The sequence below is a fragment of the Dunckerocampus dactyliophorus genome, chromosome 12 (assembly GCF_027744805.1).
Source record: "Dunckerocampus dactyliophorus isolate RoL2022-P2 chromosome 12, RoL_Ddac_1.1, whole genome shotgun sequence".
Taxonomy (NCBI): Eukaryota; Metazoa; Chordata; class Actinopteri; order Syngnathiformes; family Syngnathidae; genus Dunckerocampus; species Dunckerocampus dactyliophorus.
The window spans coordinates 30,620,353-30,642,927 of record NC_072830.1 but is presented as its reverse complement, the minus strand read 5'-3'; the positions used below and the strand labels follow the sequence as shown (position 1 = coordinate 30,642,927).

The window sequence follows — 22,575 nt, the reverse complement described above, 5'->3', positions numbered from 1 at the left end:
TAAACTTGCATTGACATATGCGTCACATACTGTCACACATCTTCCTCTACAGCACTTATCATTTTGGTACTTAAAAATACACTCCTAAAAAAGTGAACTTTAAATGACACCTGCGTACAGTACCTTCGTTTTCTTTTTGTCATTTGTTTGCAATGTTTAGTTCATCCACTAGATGCCATTACAGTCCACATCTTAATCCACATACGTTCATTGTTTCAAAAGAAGCAGCTGACAATGAGCCATGATTTGCAGGTCATTTAAGCTTCGATCATACATGACTGTGCTGTTGTCAGTTATAAATATGCTTTGGTTTGGACTATTGCAGTTGTACAGCATGTGCCAAAAAATCTGAAGCATTCTAAACACTCCCATTCAGAAACAGGATTTAAATATAAACTTGAACACGAGACACAATTAGTAAATACATTATTACCGTTGCTCCCAAAGATTGATCACATTACAAGTGCAAACCCTCATTGGTCATAAACGAAGTAAAAATGGGAAGGCACTGCTGTATGCATGAACTGAACTGAGGTCTGTGTTGATTGGACAGCTGGAGTGGTGGTTTTTGGCACAGTCCTGATGCAACACTATGATAGCTTGGGAACTTTAGTGGTACTTTCATTTGTTTTGTTTGTAGACTCTGAAAGCGCACAATCTCTGTATCAAAGAGGCTCCTCGAGGCACCACAGGCAGTAAACATGACATAAAAGCATCAGTGATTGTCTAAGCATCTTTTCCTGACACCGATTTCACTATCCAAGCAGGGTAGCGGGGGTAGGGGGTAAACATCCCATCAAGGACAATAATGGCATCTGTAATATTGCTTTGTCAGTGAAGGTCATTCCTGGTGATGATGGCTCAGAAGATGTTCATTCACTGCTGTTAAAGTGTTTTCTGTTGACCAATCCAGAGTTCATATAAGACTTACCACAAGGTCATTGTCCAGTGTCTTGTGAGAGTTTATCAGAAGGATTAATCCTAGCTAAGGTCGTTGACACTTTTGTGTCCACCTGTGTGCGCAGTCTCACCCCTTTGTCCACCTCTGTGCCAGCGCTCCCCTGGCCCCCCGCCCGCGCATTCCCTCTCAGTCACTTGATGCGGTGGCGCACCAGCGAGGACTCGTCGGTGATTTCCCCCGAGTAGCTTCGCTGCCGGCAGGGCAGGACCAGCAGCAGCAGCAGAATGATGAGGATGATGGCACAGACGGCCATCAGACCGTAGGAGATGACCCAGATCAGTGGCTCCTTCAGAGCCCTGCCCGAGCAGTCGGTTGCCACGTCGGCTGCTGAGAAGGGCCCGGCAACTTCTGAGAGAGGCGCTCCGCCGCTTACTGCAGAGACACGTCACATTGTTGCACACTCTTTTAGACGAGAGACGCTATTTGAAGATGATTAAGTGCAAAGCTGCAGAAAGACACAGTTCAGAATTTTCACAGTTCTAAGATGGTTTTGTACATGTAATTATAACATAAAATGCAGAATGATGCAACATACTGTAAATTCTCTTCAATTAAGCACACAGTCTCCTCTAGTGCTCTCCAAAAGCAAACCCCCACCAGGATCAGTAATTAGCGCTGGGTCTAAAAACACTGGCATTAACATCTGTTGTTTTTTAATTAACTACACAAGATGGCAGTTGATGCATTTGAAGTATCTTGATTGGTCAGCATCCAGAAGCTTTATTTACCCCTGCATGCGCTCTAAAATGTTGCCCGCGCTGCTCAGCTGTTGGTATGAAACTCATGTGTGTTCCACTCGCAATACTGTTGTTTACAATGAACTCATCAGCGGTATTAATGTTGGCTGCGCAGTTTACTCCTTACCATTATTACAACATTGGTTGTGCTCAGGCTGTGTTGCAATATACTTGTTAATAATTGTGGTCAAAGAGATCCACTTTTTCATGCACTCCTTAATAAAGTTTTTAAAATAATCGCCTGCTTCCAATTAATGCCTTGTTCTCTTGCGGTATAGGTAAATTGAGTGTTTACGGCATTTTCATGCGTATGGACAGACTTTCTCCTATTAATCCATAGTATAGGTTTAAAAATAAAAAGACTTATGTGTGGGTCAGAGCGGGACATAACACCACTACCGCTACAAATGTGCCATCTCAGGAAGCAGAAATCGCTCATCCATGCTAATATTCAGACAAGTCTCTTTATCTAATAATTAACAAAAGTCATCTTTGTCCCATGTCTGGACAGAGCTTCAGTTTCCTCTGCTTGCTGTTGAATAGTTTATAGTTTAACCAGTTAGTAAGTTAGCATGAAGGCAGCCCGGTATGTACAATATGTTCTGTGTGTAGCCTGACCTGCACAGTTGCTGAGAGCAAAGCCCAGTCTGTGCTGGGCACGATCAAACACCACATAGAAACCCTCCATGACCGTCGCTCCGATCACAAGGCCATTAGTGGACGACGACACTCCGAAACGGTAGCAGTCCAGTGTGCCGTCTACGTCTGTGATTGGCTGGATGTACAGCTTTAACACACAAGAGAAACACATGAAGACTCACTTTTCAGGAATGGTTGTGCTTGCATTAAGGTACCTGAGGCAGGATGGTGATGCGAAATGACTCGCTGGTGTTGGTGTCCCTCAGGTAGATGGACAGTTTGGGGAAAAACCTCCACGGGGTATCTCCCCTCATCCAGCATGCCAGCTTGGTCCCATCCCAGAAGCCTGAGGAGAAATCCTGGATCTGAAAGCAAGACAGAGAATGTCAGTGCAGCATTACAACAACTTTGGAGGCTTCTATCTGGAGTCACTGATGAAGTCAATTGGAATGTACTGTACGTTCAGCTAAATTCAAATAACGTACCCTCTTATTTCAGCTAGCACTGCTGTGACAGTATATCTTCATATCAAAAGACAGCAAACCAATGTCTATTTTAGAGTAGTCCACTGCGAGTCAACACAAAGCCACCGTTTACTGTTTAAATAGATGGCAACAAGTGAGTACACCTCACAGTCAACATGTCCATATTTTGACCTTGGTGTCAATATTCACGCTGGGAATCATTGTTATGCCTTAATCCTCTTGGGCATTGAATTCTTGTTACTGGAATCCTCTTCCACTCATCCATGGTGACGTCACTGGTGGAGCTGGTGGGTGTTGGTGCTCAGTTGGGTTCAGGTCTGGAGGAAACCTACTTGGCCACTCCATCACCTTCACCCTCCTCGGCAAGACACTTGTCATCTTGGAGGTGTGTTTGGGCTTGTTATCATGTTGGAAAACTGCCACCCCAAGGGAGGAGATGGTGTTCTCCTTCACAATGTCACAGTACATGTTGGAATTCATTTCCCGCAGCAGCACTCGTGTAAGCCACTGTAGGCAAAACACAATTATATCGCTCCCCACTTATACTGACTCATTATCAGTGGATAGTAAATCTATAGCGCTATAAAAGCTGTACACTGACTACTCAAGATTCAAGAGAGTTTTATTGTCATGTGCATGGTAAAACAGCAGTTATACCATGCAATGAAAATCTTATTCTGTTCATTCTCCCAAGAAAAGAAAGAAAACACAAAAAAGAATAAGAACATAAGAAACATAAACACATAAACATATATACCAATAAATTAAGCAACAACTCTATATACTCTCAAGTATATCCAAATTTCATTTCTATAGTATGGTCCTTTGAGAAGATAGACTGTCCTAAAAATTTACTTATGTGAGATACTCTATACTGGTAGTGTAGCAGCTAGGTAGAGTATATGATTCAGAATTCTGAGAAAACTGCGCGCCATCCTCCCCTGTGCATCCCTTTGCTCTTGACAACGTGTTTCATCATTGTCAACGTGGAGAAGACGGCGGCGTACCAGAGAGCTGCGTGTGATGGCGTCCACCACTGCACTGAAGACGTTGACGGGGAGTCGCAGGAGTGTTGTGCCGCTGTCAACTATGGCTTTATCCATGTTGTACTGAAAGAAAGCATAGCTTGTGAGTGGAGCAGACTCCAATGGAAGACCTTGCGTGAGTGACAGAACATCAAGGTTGGATTTAAAGCACTGACAGGAGCCAATATGACTTTTGGCCTTAGACACCACAAGCATCATGTGATGGTTCTTAGTCAAATATAAGAAAAAATGAAGAAGGTTAAGTGTGGCCCGAGGAGCATGAACCTATTGATCTGGATGTTGACCTCAGCTACCTCCAACAACTGAGTCAGGGGTCGGGAACCTTTTTGATAGAATATATTACTGATAATAGTAGGATGATAATAGTTGTAGAACAGAGCTGCTAGATAGACAGACAGACAGACAGACAGACAGACAGATAGATACTTTATTTATCTCCAAGAGAAATTCACGTTTCCAGCAGCTCTGTAAAAGTGTCCTAAAAATTTAATCACTTATAGGAGAGTTAAGAAAATATAACAAGAATAAATGAACAAATAAATAAATACATTAATTAATTAATAAATAAATAACAGGCCACTTAAATTTTAATACTACATAAGAAATAATAATACATGTATCATAATAATAATACATAATAAGTATTTTTTTTTTATTTTATTTTATTTTTTTTATAAAAGGCTGCCACCATGGCGTCACCGGTAAAAAATAAGAAAAAAGAAAAAGTATCTATGTTACACATATCTTTGCTGGTCGATAATTGTGCTAAAATTTATCAACGCTAATCGATAATGTCAACCTTTTCTTAAAACCTTATCATCATTTGGTTTAATATTATTCAATGATCATTGTGGCATGTCATGGTGTCAAAATAACTACACACAGCAACGCAATAGGTGGATAAAAACAGACAAGACAGTGAACTACAATGCAATGTTGCTGAGATCTCCCAGGAAATTCCAGCCGTATTGAAAGGTTGCATTTCTTTTGCAATGTAGCGAGCGACACTGTGAACGTGCACAGTTTTGCAATATTTCATTTAATATTTACTCCCTCGATCAAACCCCACATTAAGCGTTGACTGTCATGTCCACACTGGAACTGTGGCATTCGGCTTAGAAACGATTACTTTTGTGCCCTCATTCATAATCGCGTCTGCTAATTAACTGCTCGCACTCAGTGTCCGACCTGTTTTTTTTAAGCCTACGGTAAATCGATATATCCATTATCACAGTAGTCCCCAACCTTTTTTGACCCACGGACCGGCTTGTGTTCCCACAAATCTCCCGCGGACCAGCGGGAAGTTCGTACATTATAGCAATCAAATTAATCTTATTTATTATGTATTGTGTAAAACTTAAGACATGAACAACATCAAATTAAAAGCAAAAAATTAATGCAGACCCACCATCCACCAGTACAAACCTGGAGTTTTCCAGAGAGATTATTACATCGCTGTTTGACGTGTGTGGTAAAAGGCAGTGTGCTAGCATGAATTAACTTGAGACAAATGGGCACATTAGCGCTCAATAAGTCATCCAAACTTACCTTTATGCATTCCAACATAGTATCAGCATTTGACACCAAATATGAGTTGAAAGAAAAACGGTAAAAATACAGTAGTAGACTATCTGTGCTGCATGAGAGAACGTTAGCGTGCGCACGATGGTGCGTTCAGGGACCGTCGAACAAAGTGGGACGGGTCGCGCTTGCAACAAACAACATATAAATGCCAAAACTACGGGATTTGTAGGTGTATATTATTCTTTTAAATAAAATAATGGCCCTTATTTCCGAAATTGATATGCATTTACATAAAATTTGTGTATTTGTGTATATATATAAAAGTGTATTTTTTTTTTTAATCATTGCACCTGAAAGCTTCCCGCGGAAGGGTTCGGTCCTAGTGGTGTTTTGGTGATTTGGTGTTGTTACAACATGACGTCTTATAGTGACTCTGCATGGTGGTATTTTACCAAATCCAGCAATCGGCTGTGAACAGATCACCTCTCTGCAGTCCAGGTCCAGATTCTGGTCACCAACCTCCAGCTTTAGAACCTCTACCTGGTAGTACCACTCCTCGACTATAGGGGTGTACCAGATGGACCCCCGATACAGAGTTGGTTCAGCCCCTCCCATGATCTACAACACACAAATTTGCAATTTAAAATAAGGATTACAAACCCAACAGTTATGAGTATGTGCCTCCACTAGATAGGCACTATTAATACTAGAAAGGATGAGCGCGTGTTGCAAAAAAATGTTTCTAACAATCCATCCCTTTGATATTTAACATTCTTTTTTTATTTTTTTAAATCAAAGCCCCTGCTGACTACTCACAAGACTCCCACCCGGAGTATCAACTGAGCTGCCGGCTAAAATTCCAGTGCCGCACATTTGGAGGGAAAAGACATCAGGAATGCCGAGTTGTTTGACCACAGAGTTGAAGAAGGGTTCCACTGATGAATCTGGCTGGTAAGAGACAAAAAAAAGTCCCCACACACAATCACTAATTTGTGCTGGTTGACATTTGCAAGTTTTTAATGTTTTTTCATATACAACAGAAATTTCCCAGACATTTTCAATAAAAAATGAAGTTCATTTAATCTCTTTATTTACACTAAGGTGCAGGCCTTTGACCCATGTCCTGAGTGGCTGATGGTGCTGTGCTTTATCATTATGTACTGTATTTATGGTAATCACTTTTAACATCGTTAAACAATGTTTTACACCAAATCATAAGTAGAAACATCACGTTATCAACTACGTCAAACCTGTCTTAGCGGCCACCTTTATAGAACGGCCACCTGCCTATAGCGGCCACTGAAAATCCCCCGCAGCAAATTTACATGTTATAGACCCTGTGTATAGCAGTCACCTTTCTAACGCGGCCAGCGGTCACCCATTTTGTCTCCCTTGGTCAATATCTGACCGCATATAGCGGCCAAATTACCAACTCAAGTAGAAGCTTCATGCATGAAAAAGTTTCGTTTTTCAATCAATGAAGCCTTTGAAGAAGACTTTAATTACTGAGTCCTAGCTCAGTCACAATCATTCACAAGATCCACACAAACTGTCAGTTGTTCCACATAAAAAAGCCGTCTTCTTTTGAGCTTGCTATTTCCTGGTCAAACATGTAACTTTAAGAGCATTTGCACCAAAACATTACCACAAAGTAGGCTGGGAACAGGACGTGCTCCCAGCGACGCTACAATACAATACAATACTGCCTGCACGCTAAAACCATGCTAGCATATGTTTTTAAAAAGCAGCGGGAGCAAAACTGAGTTCGGTTGTACTTAATTGAAGTATTTTAGAATGTACTCACGGTATTTTTGATCAATCCTCATCCACAAATCCATTAAAGTCCTCATCTTCTGTATTCGACACAAAAAAAGCCTTCTTTGCCGTTCGCTTAACTTGTCAGTGTTATTCAGCTCCGAACTGTAGTAAGGGCGACCTGACTCCAGCAAAGAAGGAAACTTCTCCTATTGCTTCTGCCAACTTTATTTATTGAACGCGGCCACCAGAGAGCAGCTCAGAACACACACACCTCCAATCTCGTCTCTCCTTCCTGCTTGCCCACAAGGCAAAGTTAAACAAGCCCCACTACATAGCTGTCCAGGCAATGCCTGTAACAAGTGACACCGTTTATTTCCTGGTGTGAGACAATGTGCACAATGTGTGTCAATACTGTAATGCCGTTTGTTGTGGGGAAGAAGAGACTCACGTCGCCGATGCACTTTAATGGCTTTATTAACAGCGGAGAACACTGCAGGACTTTACATCCACGCCAACATAAACACACTTCCCAACTCTCTCCAAACTCACAGCTCCACAGGGACGCCCACCGTCACTTCCCGTCACTTCCTGAGGAACTAAAGCTGTAATGACAACTCGGCCGTATAAAAAGTAAAATATTAAAAGCAAACGTAAGACATTACTAGCACAGCTTTGTTCTGTGGGTCATGGATAATAACAAGCCTAGTAGTTCTGTACAACTTTTATCTGCAGTCCCACAGTGCCCTCTAGTGGTCAACATTATTTTTTTCCTTTTTTTTTTCTTTTTTTTTTTCCTCTACTGGTCAACATTCAAACTGGATGCCAACTTGTCTATAGAGGCCACCTGTCTATAGCGGCCACTTTTGCAGTCTCCCTCTACTGGCCGCTATAGACAAGTTTGACTAAATTGTGAATTATTCCCGCTCATGACCGATTCCCTTTTTCAACTTTTTGGAATGTCCATAAAGTCCATAAAATCTGGACTTCATTCACATATTTTCTGGAAAAAAATGCCTCAAAAAACAGAGAAGTCCGATGACATGTGTCCTGTAAGAATGAAGGCACCACTGAACAAATGTAAGATTATATTATACACATTTGTGGTATCAATGTTTTTGGGGCTTTTACAAGTTCCTTTGCGGTTTTATTTATTTTAAGAACTGCATGGTGGAGCAAATCTACTGTTCTCGGGAGCCTTGTGTGGCCCACGGGCTGTAGCGTGCCCACGATTGCAAAGGCGTCACATGTCCGTTGCTTGTCACAATTACAATACATAGCTTCTTGTTAGGTGTTAATATACGGCGGTTAAATTATTTTTATATTATTATTTTTTTGATATTTTCTCTTTTGAAAAGCAAAGAAATCAGAGGTCAACCAACATCCCAGAACTGATCATCGGTTACGATATCGGAGGTTGCTGTGTATGGTATAACGTCAGTCAAGATAATTGACCTTATAATATTGTACTATACAATAAAATAGAAATAGAATATTCTAACTGTAATAACTGTTTATTTAGTATTATTTTTAATTATATTTCTATATTATTTATTATTATTACTTATTCATTCATTTGTACTAATTTATTTATATTTATAGGAACTTGTTTTTTTTCTTGTATCCGTTTCTTTCATCACTACTACTTCCTACACCTCTCCAGACATACTGAATTACACAAGTATAAGCTTGTGATATTCTTCAATGTAACATGTTAAGCATCTCCCAAACAAATAAAAGCATTGCCATTATCACGATTGATTGATCCATGATTTTCTCCACATTCATTGTGACTTGTAAGGTTTCCGCATTCAGTGTGGTCTCACCCGAGCCAGCATGGGATAGGCCAGTCCGAGGATGCCCTGCCAGTTGATGCCGGGGAGGAAGAAGCCCTCAGACGACAAGATGGCGGCTAGGTTGACAGTGATGGTACCATTTAGGCCTCTGGGAATGGAGACAATGTCGACGGCCAGTTCACCCATCCAGTTGCCCTGGGTGTACCTGACAGCCACCGTTTGGCCGGCTGAGCTGAAGGAAGTGGAGCTACAGGAAGTAGTCATATTAGAACACACACTGTGACGTTTCCTGATAATGTCAACGCAGGAAAAGCCCATATACTCACAGCGCAGTGTTGAAGAAGTGGGTAATAAATGGGTGTGAAGCTGCAGCCACTGCAAAGTTACTACTGCCCGTGTCCACCAGGATGTTCAGCTGAAAGACACACACCACAGGAGTTGCTTTAACAAACATTAGCTTTTGGCAGCTCCACCCCAGAGCTCACGTCTATCTTTCTGGCTACTACCGGTGGCATGGAAACCCTTAAGTATGATTGTGTGCAAAGATCTTTGTCACAGAATGAAAAAGGAGACAAGATCATCGCATGCGTCACGCACGCCGTGGCAAGAGGCTAACCTGCAGTTGAGATAACACCGTCTTCTACACATCAAATTAATGATCAAGAAATAATGAGCCCAGGAACGTTTCTCTCACTATTACAACAAAGTGCAGGCTGCGTTAAAACCTTTGTGCAAGGGGCCCCTCACCCTGACAGGGGACATTAACCTAATGCCTAACAGATTCCTGAGGCTTTCACCACAAAAGAGCACTTAGTTTGCACAGACTCTTCTGTCAGTATGCTCACATGCACTCAATTATTGCATGAATTTAGTGGACCAGATTTTTAAAAGGCAATGTAAACACCTTAATTGGCTCAGACTATGCAGCTATGCATAAACTTTCATCCATCAATCATGGGGCAGGCTTTGACTGGAAATAATACATCTGGGTTTGGTTGGTCAATGATAAGTAGACAACAACAATAACGGTGGAATGGTGACATAAAAAGTATTCTCAGCCTCTCATTGCCTTTCAATAAATATATTTCAGTGAGTGAGAACACACACAAGAGGTGCAATCGTCTGCACAATCACTTTATTTAATCAAGAAAGAATGGAAGGTCCATATAACAATTAGATGTCATTGACACGTAGTCCATAAATTAAAAATCATTCACAGTGTAGCAGAAAAAAATAGCCAGCCAAAGCAAACCATCATAATGGATAATTTTTTCGATCTCTCTGAGGAGCACCATAACCACAAGAACCAAAGAAGATGTCATTTAAACACACATTAAAACATCAGAGCTGTTATCCATTTGACCAGACAGCTTCTACAAGTGAGTTATGCAGCGCGCAGCATTCTTTTCCTCCACTCACAAAGCTAAACCAGCTGAAATGACCAAAATCGCCCCAGAGCGTTTCCTAGGCACACCACGTTTGACTATTGATCGAATAAGTAAGTGCACGAAAACGAGCACTTCACACACAAGTCTGAAAAATGGAAAGATTGAGAAGATGTGCCGATTTAGTGCATGTGAACATATAGAAGTGACAGATGCCACACCAGAAACGTGTTGACAAGCAAAAGGCAAAGGCAAAAAATAACTCAAAACCATAAAACCATGTAATTTGCATGCCAGGCCAGTAGATGTCAAGGTTTCATTTTTTAAAGAAACATGCATATTGCACAGAAACAGTTTGTTGTGGCAGATTTCACCCCAAAACATCTGTGGAATACAATTATAAGTGTACAGATTGTACAGTGTACAATTATAAGTGTACAGACACACATGTTTGGACACACATTCTCCATGCGTTTTTTTTTTTTTTAATTTTCATGACTGATTCTCAAAACTATGAATGAACACGTGTGGAATTACGTATATGCTTAACCAAAAAGGGTGAAATTACTCTAAATATGTCTTATATTTTAGACATATATTTTATGTCTTATAATTGTTTTTTGATAGCTCTGCAAACCCTTGGTGTTCTCTCAATGAGCTTCTTGAGGTAGTCACCTGAAATGGTTTTCACTTCACAGACGTGCCTTGTCAGGCTTACTTAGTGGAATTTCTTGCCTTATTAATGGGGTTGGGACCATCACTTGTGTCATGTGAGTCCAAACTTTTGGCCTGTAATGTATGCAGAGTAATTCATAACACCATATTAGTGCAATGGCAATAATATTGCAATACAGTGATGTCGCAATATCGATATTCTGGGGGGAAAAAAACATCTATGCTACACCTCAACAGCTTTTTAAACAATGTTATGTTGTGTTGCTTTTCTGTGTGTACAGCACTAACACGGGATGCAGGGGCGACTCACAAATTGACCGGTTTCGGAGGTAGCATCATAGCTTAATTGTCATTGGAGTCTGAAATGTAACGCCCGAGACTCCTTTCTCCTGCCCTGTTGTGTTGAAACAACACATATGCAGTATATCATTATCTGATCACAGTATTCCGCTTCTTGCTGCGTGAACAGGCACACTCCACGTGTTATGAAGTCGACAACCGCACAACTCAACTACTTCCTTGTGCCATGTGCGCCGTGTCACCTAAACCCGTCTAACTAGTACTTGGTGTTCACAGCTCATAGAACGTAGAAGTATGATGAAATGTTCCAAGAGCATGGCGATACTGCTATGTAGAAGTGAGCCCTCCCTCCAAAATGTCAACAGATTCATCCACGGTCCACTTTTCACACCATGTCGTGGTACGGAAAACATAACCTCCTTGGTGCAGGTAATTCCAACAATGGGCTTCAGACCGATCCAGGCCAGGATGCCCCTGAGTCAGGCAGGAGTCAGGCTTATCACTTCCTGCTTGCTGCACTGGCATCGGTCCAGCTGCTGTGGCTGCGCCATCCAAAACACCTGTTGTGTGTTGTGGACGGCAACACAGTCATTCAAACAGGTCTTAACTGGCTAAACAGGCCAGAGTGGAAAATATGTAGGGGTGTAATGGTCCATGTAATTTTCGGTTCAGTACAGATACGTACTGGTTTCCAACACGGTACATGTTAAAAGCGAGGGACAGGCAGGCTTGGGTATCGTTTACATATGATCCGATACGGCTGCCAAATATGTACTTTTGAAACGGTGCTTGTCTTTTTTGTCCCAAAAATATGCTTTCATACCTTTACAGAATTTTGTGACATGCAAGTTGAACAGAATAGTAATTTAGTAGGTAATATAGTATATGCAGTACAGAGGAACCTCTGTTAGCTTTTTGTTTTTCGGTTTCGTCAAAATTTAGGTCTCGCTTTGCATACATTTTCCGATTAGCATACAACACGACGCGCGTCTTGCCATGTTATTGATACATTGCGTGAGTCCGACTGTGTCCTTAATGTAGCTTTATCACAAAACGTCCTGTTAGCATCTTTAGCTAACTAACAAAATTGCAGCTGGAATCGGAAGTCAGCTCAGTCGCCCGTCTGTGATGTCATCAGCGGTTGACTCTCAAAAATGTTAAGACAAAGCACGTCTTTATAGTTTCGTAATGATGGATTTACATGCATAAACAATTCCAAATGCGTATAAGTGAGGAATAAAAGGGATAAATGAACATATAAGATTACTTTTACCTTTTGAAGATGTTCCCAGTCAGTTCCCAGACAATGTGGCAGTGAGAGCAACATCACCTTCCTGTTTTGTGTTTGTCACCCTCTTTATCAAAATTCTGGGTTATTGAGGTGAGAAACACTATTACACTATTACATTACTTTTGGACATGTAGAACTGTGAAAAAAAAAAAAAAAGATTCATGAGATGTATTCCACTGTAACCTTCATGTTCAAATAAACTAAACCAAACCAAACCAAATAAATAATTAATGGCAAAACAGGAAGGTGGTGTTGAAGTGGAAGGCGCTGATCTCGCTGCCACATCGTGTCTTTGGGAGCAGTCAGGTCAAGAATCCCGTCTTCAATGAAGGTAAAGTAAACGTAAATATTAATGTATCCCTTTCATTCATCATTCATATGCGTTTATGCGTTTTGAATTGCTATTGCATGTTAAAATATAAAAATGTGGTTTGTGTCAACATTTTTAGATTTCTGCAATGGATTAATTGGAGTTCTCATGAGAAAAATGTATTCGTTCAGCGTCCGTTATGGTGACGTGAAACCAAAGTTTATCCATCCATCCATTTTCTATACCGCTTCATCCTCATTAGGGTCGCGGGGGCATGCTGGAGCCTATCCCAGCTGACTTCGGGCGACAGGCGGGGTACACCCTGGACTGGTCGCCAGCCAATGGCAGGGCACATATAGACAAACAACCATTCACACTCACATTCATACCTATGGACTATTTAGAGTCGCCAATTAACCTCACCTGCATGTGAGAATCAAACCCAGGTCTTCCCGATCTTCAGGCTGTTCCTGTATTGGCCAACGTGCTAACCACTAGACCACCGTGCGGTGGTGATGATAACTAAGTAATAAATTGACCAATATGAAATAAAATACACAATAAACTGTCATATTTATCATAGCAAAACCAACAGCAATACAGAACACAAGGAATGTGTACAAAAGTGCATACATTCTGCTGTTTAATTTCAAAGTAAATTAATCATTGATACACTACTGTGGAGATGTTAGACTACTGTTGCAATTGTAATTGCAGTTGTCTGATTGTGGCATTCCCTGTCGCTGTGTGAACGCCACTTGACTCGATTCTGTGCAAAAGGCACAAATATACTGCTTCCTGCCTCATCTTGGCTACTGAGCCTCACGCCAGTCTCCCCAATAAGCCGCGATGCTGTGATCACACGCAGTTGAGCACTCGCTGTCTAATTGGTGGCGTCTCTGTTGCGACAATCTGCTACCTGTTGTACCAATTAGCAGCTGTGAAGCTTTGCCGGCTGACACGTCGCCCCGACTCTGCCACATGCTAACAGATGCAGCAATTAGTGGCTCGTTTAGGCAGTGACTCATTTAACAACTGCTGCCTGTGTAATCACATCATCATTATAATTTCATGTGAATAGCGCTGATCGTTTAGCCCAATATTGTGGAATGGTAGGGGTGTTTAGGGGCCGAGGCATCATTAGCGTTATTAACAAATCTTGCGGTGACAAATTAGACTCGCTAAGATGAATATAGTAAGGAGAAATTTCACTTCCTGTTGACATGGGGGATGTTGCTGCTGAAATGAAATGCTAATAGAAGAAATGCTTTTTGCTAATACATCACAGGGTATGATAGCAACGTAAGATTCATTACACTTGACTTTGCAGCAATATCATTGTTTAACTCTGTTAACTATAAGACCAAGTGATAAGCATCATGAGTCTGACACGGGCCTCTGGATCCAATCATTAATAAAGACAATTCCACATTACTTTAAGTAGCCTATCAAACACAGATTTTGTTAGCGTTTAACCTACAACAGCCTTAAGCATCATGTATTTTTAATAGTGACTGAGAAAATCCCCACTCCAACTCCTCTGGGACCATTTAGTCCCCCCTAAACATTAATATGATCTTGTTAGGGCGCTTTGCGTATCAAGCAGGATAAATGACAGTAGATCACAAAGGCATATTCTGTATAATCATCCGGAAAACGATTGTGGGGCAGCTCCGTGCTCCATTTGGGAGCCTCATAATCCGTGTCAGCTGCCTTCTAAGAAACAATGGTGCTCACAGGCCAGCATCATGTGAGTGCAGCATGTGAGCGGGGTCAAGCGCACCTACACACCTCCAGGCTGATGCGTGCACTATCCCGCAACACTATCCCAATATAGTTGTGGTCCACAGCTGATGTGATTTGATGAAATAATACAATACGCTACGGTGTTATGTTATCAAAGACCTGTAGTTCTGGAGGGCAACAACACAGCCAGCGTACACGGAGCATTGCACTTATTGGGCATGTGCACCACTCATGCAACAGTGCTTTGTAAAACATATCCTAATCCTTCTTAGAGATGAATCATCTGTAAACACTACAGTCCTCCACATCATTCATGTTTAGACAAAGGATTTGCTTGCATAATTTGGAAAGCAACCATTATTTTCAATGTCTCAGAAGTTGCACAAAAACTTCATCACACTTACACCGCGCATGATGGTACTTGCATTTTAGAAAATATGGCTAAAGCCACCACTCAATGGCCATCCGACTAAATGATCTTGATCGGTTCATTGCTATCGAAGGGCATCGAATCGATCGCAACTGGACTGTTCAGGTTTTCTTAGAAGGCATTTTGGGTAGCACGGCTCTATTCTGAGGAACTGGTGCAAGATCCAGTGTATTGATCCTCTGAAGAAGGAGGCATGTCCACACAGGAATGGTTTCGTTCTTTTAGTGTTGTCAAATGACACTCGTTAGGATTTTTAATAGGGTATGGACCTTAGCATGTACAGTGTTCCCTCGTTTATATGGCGGGGAATAGGTTCCAAAAATAGGCCGCAATCAGTGAAATCTGCAAAGCAGCCATACATATATATTTTTGTACAATTATTATATATGTTTTAAGGCTGTAAAAGCCCTCACCATACACTTTAGACACTTTAATCGGGCAGGCATTAACATTTTATTACATTTCTCTCTTGTTCAAACAATGTCAAAGTTCAAATTTTGTTTGAATTTTATTGACCAACTTATGAGATTGAACAAAAGCAATGAAATGACTCCTCTGATCGTGGCTTCTCCCGGCACCGTTAGCCTGTAGCGTTTTTGTATCCTTGATAAAACATATGCCTCGTCCTCCATGACCCGAAGATTCATTCACAGTATTCCAGGTGCCCTACAGCCGCGTAACTTCTGCCTTCATTCAGCATGTACAATTGCTAGCAGCTAGCAATCATAAAACAGGAAACAGGCAATCCTGCACAAAGGAGACTGACTGACAATGGTCTACAGCCAATCAGAATGCAGAACACAATGGGCAGGTTCTCCATTAGCCAATCAGGACTGTTGTGGCGCTATATTTACTGAGACGAACAGACACGTCTTTAACTTTAATTAGCTGCTTGCTAACCGCCAATAACCAATAGAATTAGGAGAAGAAGCTAACCGGCTAACTGAATCATCGGTTCAAGGAGTAGGACGAGCAGGAGGACGACGGCAGGAGCAATATGTTTTAACAAGGATACAAAAACGCTTCAGCCGAACGGCGCCAGGACGAGGCACAGTCAGAGGAGTGAGTACGCGTGAGTCACTAACTTAATAATTTCGTGTGTCCAACCAAGTAGGTTAATCATTAAAATTTAAACTAAATTTGAACTTTGAGAGTGTTTAAACAAGAGAGAAATGTGAAAAAATGTTGAGAAAAGTGTATAAAGTGTATGGTGAGGGGTTTTACAGCCTTAAAACATACATAATAATTGTAAACAAATAAAGTTGGCTACTTCGTGGATTTCACTTATTGCGGGTTATTTTGGGAACCTATCCCCGCGATAAACGAGGGAACACTGTATATAAAAATATCTCCCAACCCTAATTTTTTAATAGTGCTTATCGCTTTTCTTTAGATTACAGAGGTTTATTGATCAAAATAATGCTGAAGTCATGTTTGCTGCTTCAGACTGAAACAACAGCGCCCTTGCTGGTTGCAGCTAAATAGTGCGGTCCACTTTTGCCTTATTTGCTTCAGGATGCAATTCATGGACAACCAATTCCACACAATCGATTAACCAATGCTGTCCATAACACAAATACTGTTTCGTCATTTGTTAGACTTAGCTCAAAATCACCCATTGCACATTTAAACACCCTGTCAAGCATCATCAATACACTGTTTATTTTGAACCTACATGGCATTTAACTTATTTGTACTTACTGATATTGCAGTTATATTACAGTGGATGAATGAAATTATTCACAGGCATGTTAAAAAGCGTGATGTTCAAAGTGGACTCCCCTTCGACGGGCCACCACATTAAACATACATGTATGGTACATACAGTATCACTACTGAAAGAGGAAGTGTCCCAGCCTCTGGCTGGTTTTGACTTTAGACTATTACATTTCTGATGCTAAATCAAGTGTTCTGCTGTTGTCATGTAACACAATCAAATGTGTTCATGTTCTGTTTCACCAGATAAGGAAATGATGGCAAATCGCTTAACTTTTTTGATGTTTGTATCTTTTCTTTCCTCACTTCCATAGGACATGTAAGTATTTTTCCCCAATATATTCATTGATAGCGTTTAAAACCAAGCAAAATGAAAACAGTCAAGGTGGTTCCAATTTTTAAAAAAGGAGACAAACATCAATTTACAAATTATCGACCAGTTTCCTTGTTACCTCAATTCTCTAAAATTATGGAGAAGTTGTTTAATAATAGGTTGGACAAATTTATTAATAAGAATGAACTACTTGCTAGCAGTCAATATGGTTTCAGAGCCAACATTTCAACTTCTATGGCACTAATCGAAATCACGGAGGAAATTACAACTGCCATAGACAACATAAAATGTGCAGCAGCTGTATTCATGGATCTGACAAAAGCTTTCGATACAATTAACCACAATATCTTATTTTCAAAATCAGAAAGGTACGGAATAAGAGGATTAGTTTTGAATTGGGTTAAAAGTTATCTAGAAAAGAGGAAACAATTTGTAAAGCTAGGAGAATACACATCTGGGAGTTTACACACCATGTGTGGAGTACCCCAGGGGTCCATACTGGGACCAAAACTGTTCAATTTGTATATAAATGACATTTGTAAAGTAACAAAGGATGTAAAATTGGTCTTATTTGCGGATGATACCACCGCTTTTTGTTGTGGAGAAAGCACACAAGAACTCATTAAAAAGGTCAAGGATGAAATGGTCATGTTAAAATCATGGTTTGACAGGAATAGATTATCCCTGAATTTAAGTAAAACTAAAATAATGCTATTTGGAAATAGCAGTAAGGATACGTACGATCAAATACAAATTAATGGAGTGGATATTGAAAAAGTGGAAGAATATAAATTCCTGTGGGTTATAATAGACGAAAAAATGAGTTGGAAATCTCATATTAAATATATACAACAAAAGGTGGCGAGAAATATATCTATAATGAATAAAGCAAAATATGTTCTTGATCAAAAATCACTCCACATCCTGTACTGTTCCTTAGTATTAGCATATTTAACGGATTGTGTGGACATATTGGGAAATAATTACAAAAGCAATCTTCACTCCCTCACTGTACTGCAAAAAAGATCTGTGAGGATCATTCATAATACCAAGTATAGAGAACATACAAACCCTCTATTTTTAAAATCACAGATATTAAAATTTGCAGATTTAGTAAACTTTTAAACCGCCAGAATAATGCATAAAGTTAATAATAACTCATTACCAAAAAAACTCAAACAGTATTTCTCAATCAGAGAGGAGAAATATGATCTTAGAGGAAAGTTGAACTTAAAACATTTAAACGCGAGAACTACGCTGAAAACCCACAGCATTTCCGTGTGTGGAATCAAATTATGGAATGGATTGAGTAAGGAACTCAAACAAAGTACAAAGATGAGCAAATTCAAAAAACAATACAAGCAGTTGATGTTTGCTAAATACAAGGCAGAAGAGTCTTGATCATCACAATGATGTTCTGTCAGGTTCGTTACATGTGCATATATATATATATATATACAGTCAAACCTGTCTTAGCGGCCACCTTTATAGAACAGCCACCTGCCTATAGCAGCCACTGAAAAATCCCCCGCAGCAAATTTACATGTTATAGACCCTGTGTATAGCAGTCACCTGTCCAACGCGGCCAGCAGCCACCCATTTTGTCTCCCTTGGTCAATATCTGCCTGCATATAGCGGCCAAATTACCAACTCAAGTAAAAGCTTCATGCACGAAAAAGTTTTGTTTTTCAATCAATGACGCCGTCGTGTGTAGACTTTAATTACTGAGTCCTAGCTCAGTCACAATCATTCACAAGATCCACACAAACTGTCAGTTGTTCCACATAAAAAAGCCGTCTTCTTTTGAGCTTGCTATTTCCTGGTCAAACATGTAACTTTTAGAGCATTTGCACCAAAACATTACCGCAAAGTAGGCTGGGAACAGGACGTGCTCCCAGCGACGCTACAATAAAAAAAAAAAAACATACGCTAGCATGCATGCGGCAGCGGGAGCAAAAATGAATTCGGTTGTACTTAATTGAAGTATTTTAGAATGTACTCACGTTATTTTTGATCAACCTCATCCACAAATCCATCAAAGTCCTCATCTTCTGTATTCGACACAAACAAAGCCGTCTTCTTTTCCGTTCGCTACTAGTCTGTTAACTTGTCAGTGTTATTCAGCTCCAAAGCAAAGAAGGAAACTTCTCCTGTTTCTTCTGCCTTCTTGAACGCGGCCACCAGACAGCAGCTCAGAACAGACACACATCTCTCAGCATCGTCTCTCCTTCCTGCTTGCCCACAAGGCAAAGGTTAAACAAGCCCCACTACATAGCTGTCCAAGCAATGCCTGTAAGAAATGACACCGTTTATTTCCTGGTGTGCACTGGTCAATACTGTAATGCCGCTTCTTGTGGGGAAGGAAAGACTCACGTTGTCGATGCACTTTAATGGCTTTATTAACAGCGGAGAACACTGCAGGACTTTACATCCACGCCAACATAAACACACTTCCCAACTCTCTCGAAACTCACAGCTAGCACTGAGCCTAGCTCTCCTGCTCGGGACGCCCACCGTCACTTCCCGTCACTTCCTGATGAACTAAAGCTGTAATGACACTGCCGTATAAAAAGTAAAATATAAAAAACAAGCGTAAGACATTACTAGCACAGCTTTGTTCTGTGGGTCGTGGATATATTCTATCAGTTATTATTAAGCCTCTAGCTTCCCTTTAGTAAGTAAAAACCTTGGCTATGATTGCACTACATTGTCATGTAGACCTACAAAGTACACTTGGAAGAACAAGAGGTGAATAAATGTATTGCAACTGATGTGAAACTGATGAGGGGTAGGATTAAATAAGCTTTGCTTCTTCCTACTCCTTTTTGGACATGCAAAATTGTGAATTGTACTATGTGATGTGCTACTGTTTGACTCATATGCATGTTCAGGATGAATTAAAACCATGAACCATGAACCATGATAATAACAAGCCTAGTAGTGCTGTACAACTTTTATCCGCAGTCCGCAGTGCCCTCTACTGGTCAACATTATTGTTATTATTATTTTCCCTTTTTTTTCCTCTACTGGTCAACATTCAAACTGGACGCCAACCTGTCTATAGAGGCCACCTGTCTATAGCGGCCACTTTTACAGACTCCCTCTAGTGGCCGCTATAGACAAGTTTGACTGTATATATATATATATATATACATACATACATACATACATACATACATACATATATATACAGTATATATATATATATATATATATATATATATATATATATACTATATATATATATATATATATATATATATATATATATATATATATACATATATATATATATATATATATATACATATATACATACATACATATACATATATATATACGTATATACATATATACACATATATATACATATATATACATATATACATATATACACATATATACATATATATACACATATATACATATATATACACATATATATATATATATATATATATATATATATATATATATATATATATATATATATATATATATATATATACGTATATATATGTATGTATGTATGTATGTATGTATGTATGTATGTATGTATGTATATATATATATATATATATACAGTCAAACAGTGGACAGTCAAATATATATATATATATATATATATATATATATATATATATATTAAGGAAAGGGGAGGAGAAAAAGAAAAGAGAAAAAAGGGGGAAGGGAAAAGAAAAAGAAAAAGAAAAAAGAAAAAAATTCTTTCTTTCTTCATATTTAACTATTTAACTTATACAGTTTTGTGCATTTCAAGATTCGTTTTACAGTAAATCACACTTCCTCCTTCGCTCAGAGGAGCTGCATGAAAGCGAAAACAGGTTCCGGAAAGGTAACAAACAAGTTGGAGCGGAAATGCTAGAGTACAGCATATGGAAAAAGTTTGCAAGAAACCAGCAAAACAACGAGCTCAACACATCTAATATTCTAAACACTCCCTGGTTTTGAAACTGGATGTCCATTGAAAGTTTGTACATTTTGAAAATAAGTTCAAGTGGGTTGACTAATTTCAGTAGAATAAAGTGCGTACCCCTGGTGAGTGATTAGGAAACACTATTTTGCAGATATATATTGAATTTCCTTAGAAATGTAAATATTGAACAAGGGACATAGAAGGACAAGGAGAAAGGGGTTGAATAAAAAATACTACATACACCCTGTTTCTGACACTATATCATTTCACTTTGTCAAAACTAATCTCTGATTCTTCCTACTCTTTTTGGGACACGTGTAAACATGTCATGCGCTGCTATGTAAATTGTTTTGCATGATCAAAATAAACGACACCACTGCCAAATTCTATATACATAACACATACATAAATGTAAATAGTTCAAGGGACATGACAAGGTGTTTTTACATTTAAAAAATACACATTACCTGTTGTCCTGGAGTGCCAATCAACATTTCTATGTAGTATCCCCTTCCGGAATCCCCTTGCAGGTTGCCCACCATGTCCACAAAGTTGACTTGACCGCTGGGGTCGGTGGCCAGAGAGAGACCCTTCCCATCGGGCGCCAGGGCGACCAGGCGGACGGCGGGCAAAGCCGCCGCCGAGGACACGTTGTACTTCCCCGGGAAGATTTTCAGAGGAATGGAGAGGTAAGCCTCGTTAACGCCGAGGAGGGGGAAGCTTAAAGCAAACGCCAAAAGCGGGGCATAATTCCCGGGTGCCATCGTGTTGTTATTCTGTCGTTGTGACAGGGCAAATTACGGCGAGTGTCCAGGTTTAAAGTGTGCCGCCTAAGATTTTAGTTCGGCCATTATCGAAACGCCATCACTGCAGATTTCTCTCCACCAAAAGGTAAACCAGTCACGTCGTCATTCTGAAAGAAAGTGTGGCAACTTGCGTGCAAAAAAACGCTACACAAACTTTCTAAACAAAGTAATCCATACTACTTCCGGATTTGGTCTTCAAGTTAAAATATATTGTTCAAAAGTACTGTACTGTTTGTAAGGTTTAAAATATGTATCTTTTATTTTGGAATCAACGTAACGGAAATGTTTACCTTATTCCCACAATCGCAGCTTTGTGGCCTGCGGCCAGACTAACGAAACCATGTGACTGAATTCGGCAGACACAATCTATTTTTTCAATCAAATTCTTTAAATTGTGATGACGTTGACTGAAATTTGCAAGGGGATATACATTTATTTTAAAAAACATGTATCTTAACATCAACAAATATAATCCTTTCAATTTCGACTGCAGGCCTTCTATTTTTTATTTATATATTTGTCCACCATATGGTGCTACTTTTTCCATTTCAAAGCATGCAGCAAGCACCATTTTTACAGTAAATATGTGGTTTTACTTTTACGGGTTAAAATTCCCACAATATATTGTCATGAATTGTTGTCATGTATATTTCAGGCAGAAGTAGTTTGAAAAGAGTGACTCATTTAATGTGGAAAAACGTATTA

The 22,575-nt window shown here is 39.8% G+C and overlaps 1 protein-coding gene across 2 annotated transcripts; it reads right to left on the bottom strand.

Annotated features, from left to right (window-relative positions):
• Positions 1-242: 242 nt before the first annotated feature.
• bace2 (beta-secretase 2) lies at positions 243-22,013 on the bottom strand. 2 transcript variants are annotated; one of them, XM_054794089.1, is made up of 9 exons: positions 21,532-22,013; positions 9,270-9,358; positions 8,974-9,190; positions 6,209-6,340; positions 5,876-6,010; positions 3,830-3,931; positions 2,553-2,702; positions 2,317-2,485; positions 243-1,333 (listed from the first exon to the last, which is right to left on the bottom strand). In XM_054794089.1, the coding sequence occupies exons 1-9, from the start codon at positions 21,826-21,828 to the stop codon at positions 1,092-1,094; spliced, it is 1,533 nt and encodes a 510-aa protein (XP_054650064.1). In that variant the 5' UTR covers positions 21,829-22,013; the 3' UTR covers positions 243-1,091. The 2 variants fall into 2 exon arrangements, with proteins under 2 accessions (XP_054650064.1, XP_054650065.1); XM_054794090.1 differs by lacking the exon at positions 6,209-6,340.
• Positions 22,014-22,575: the final 562 nt, after the last annotated feature.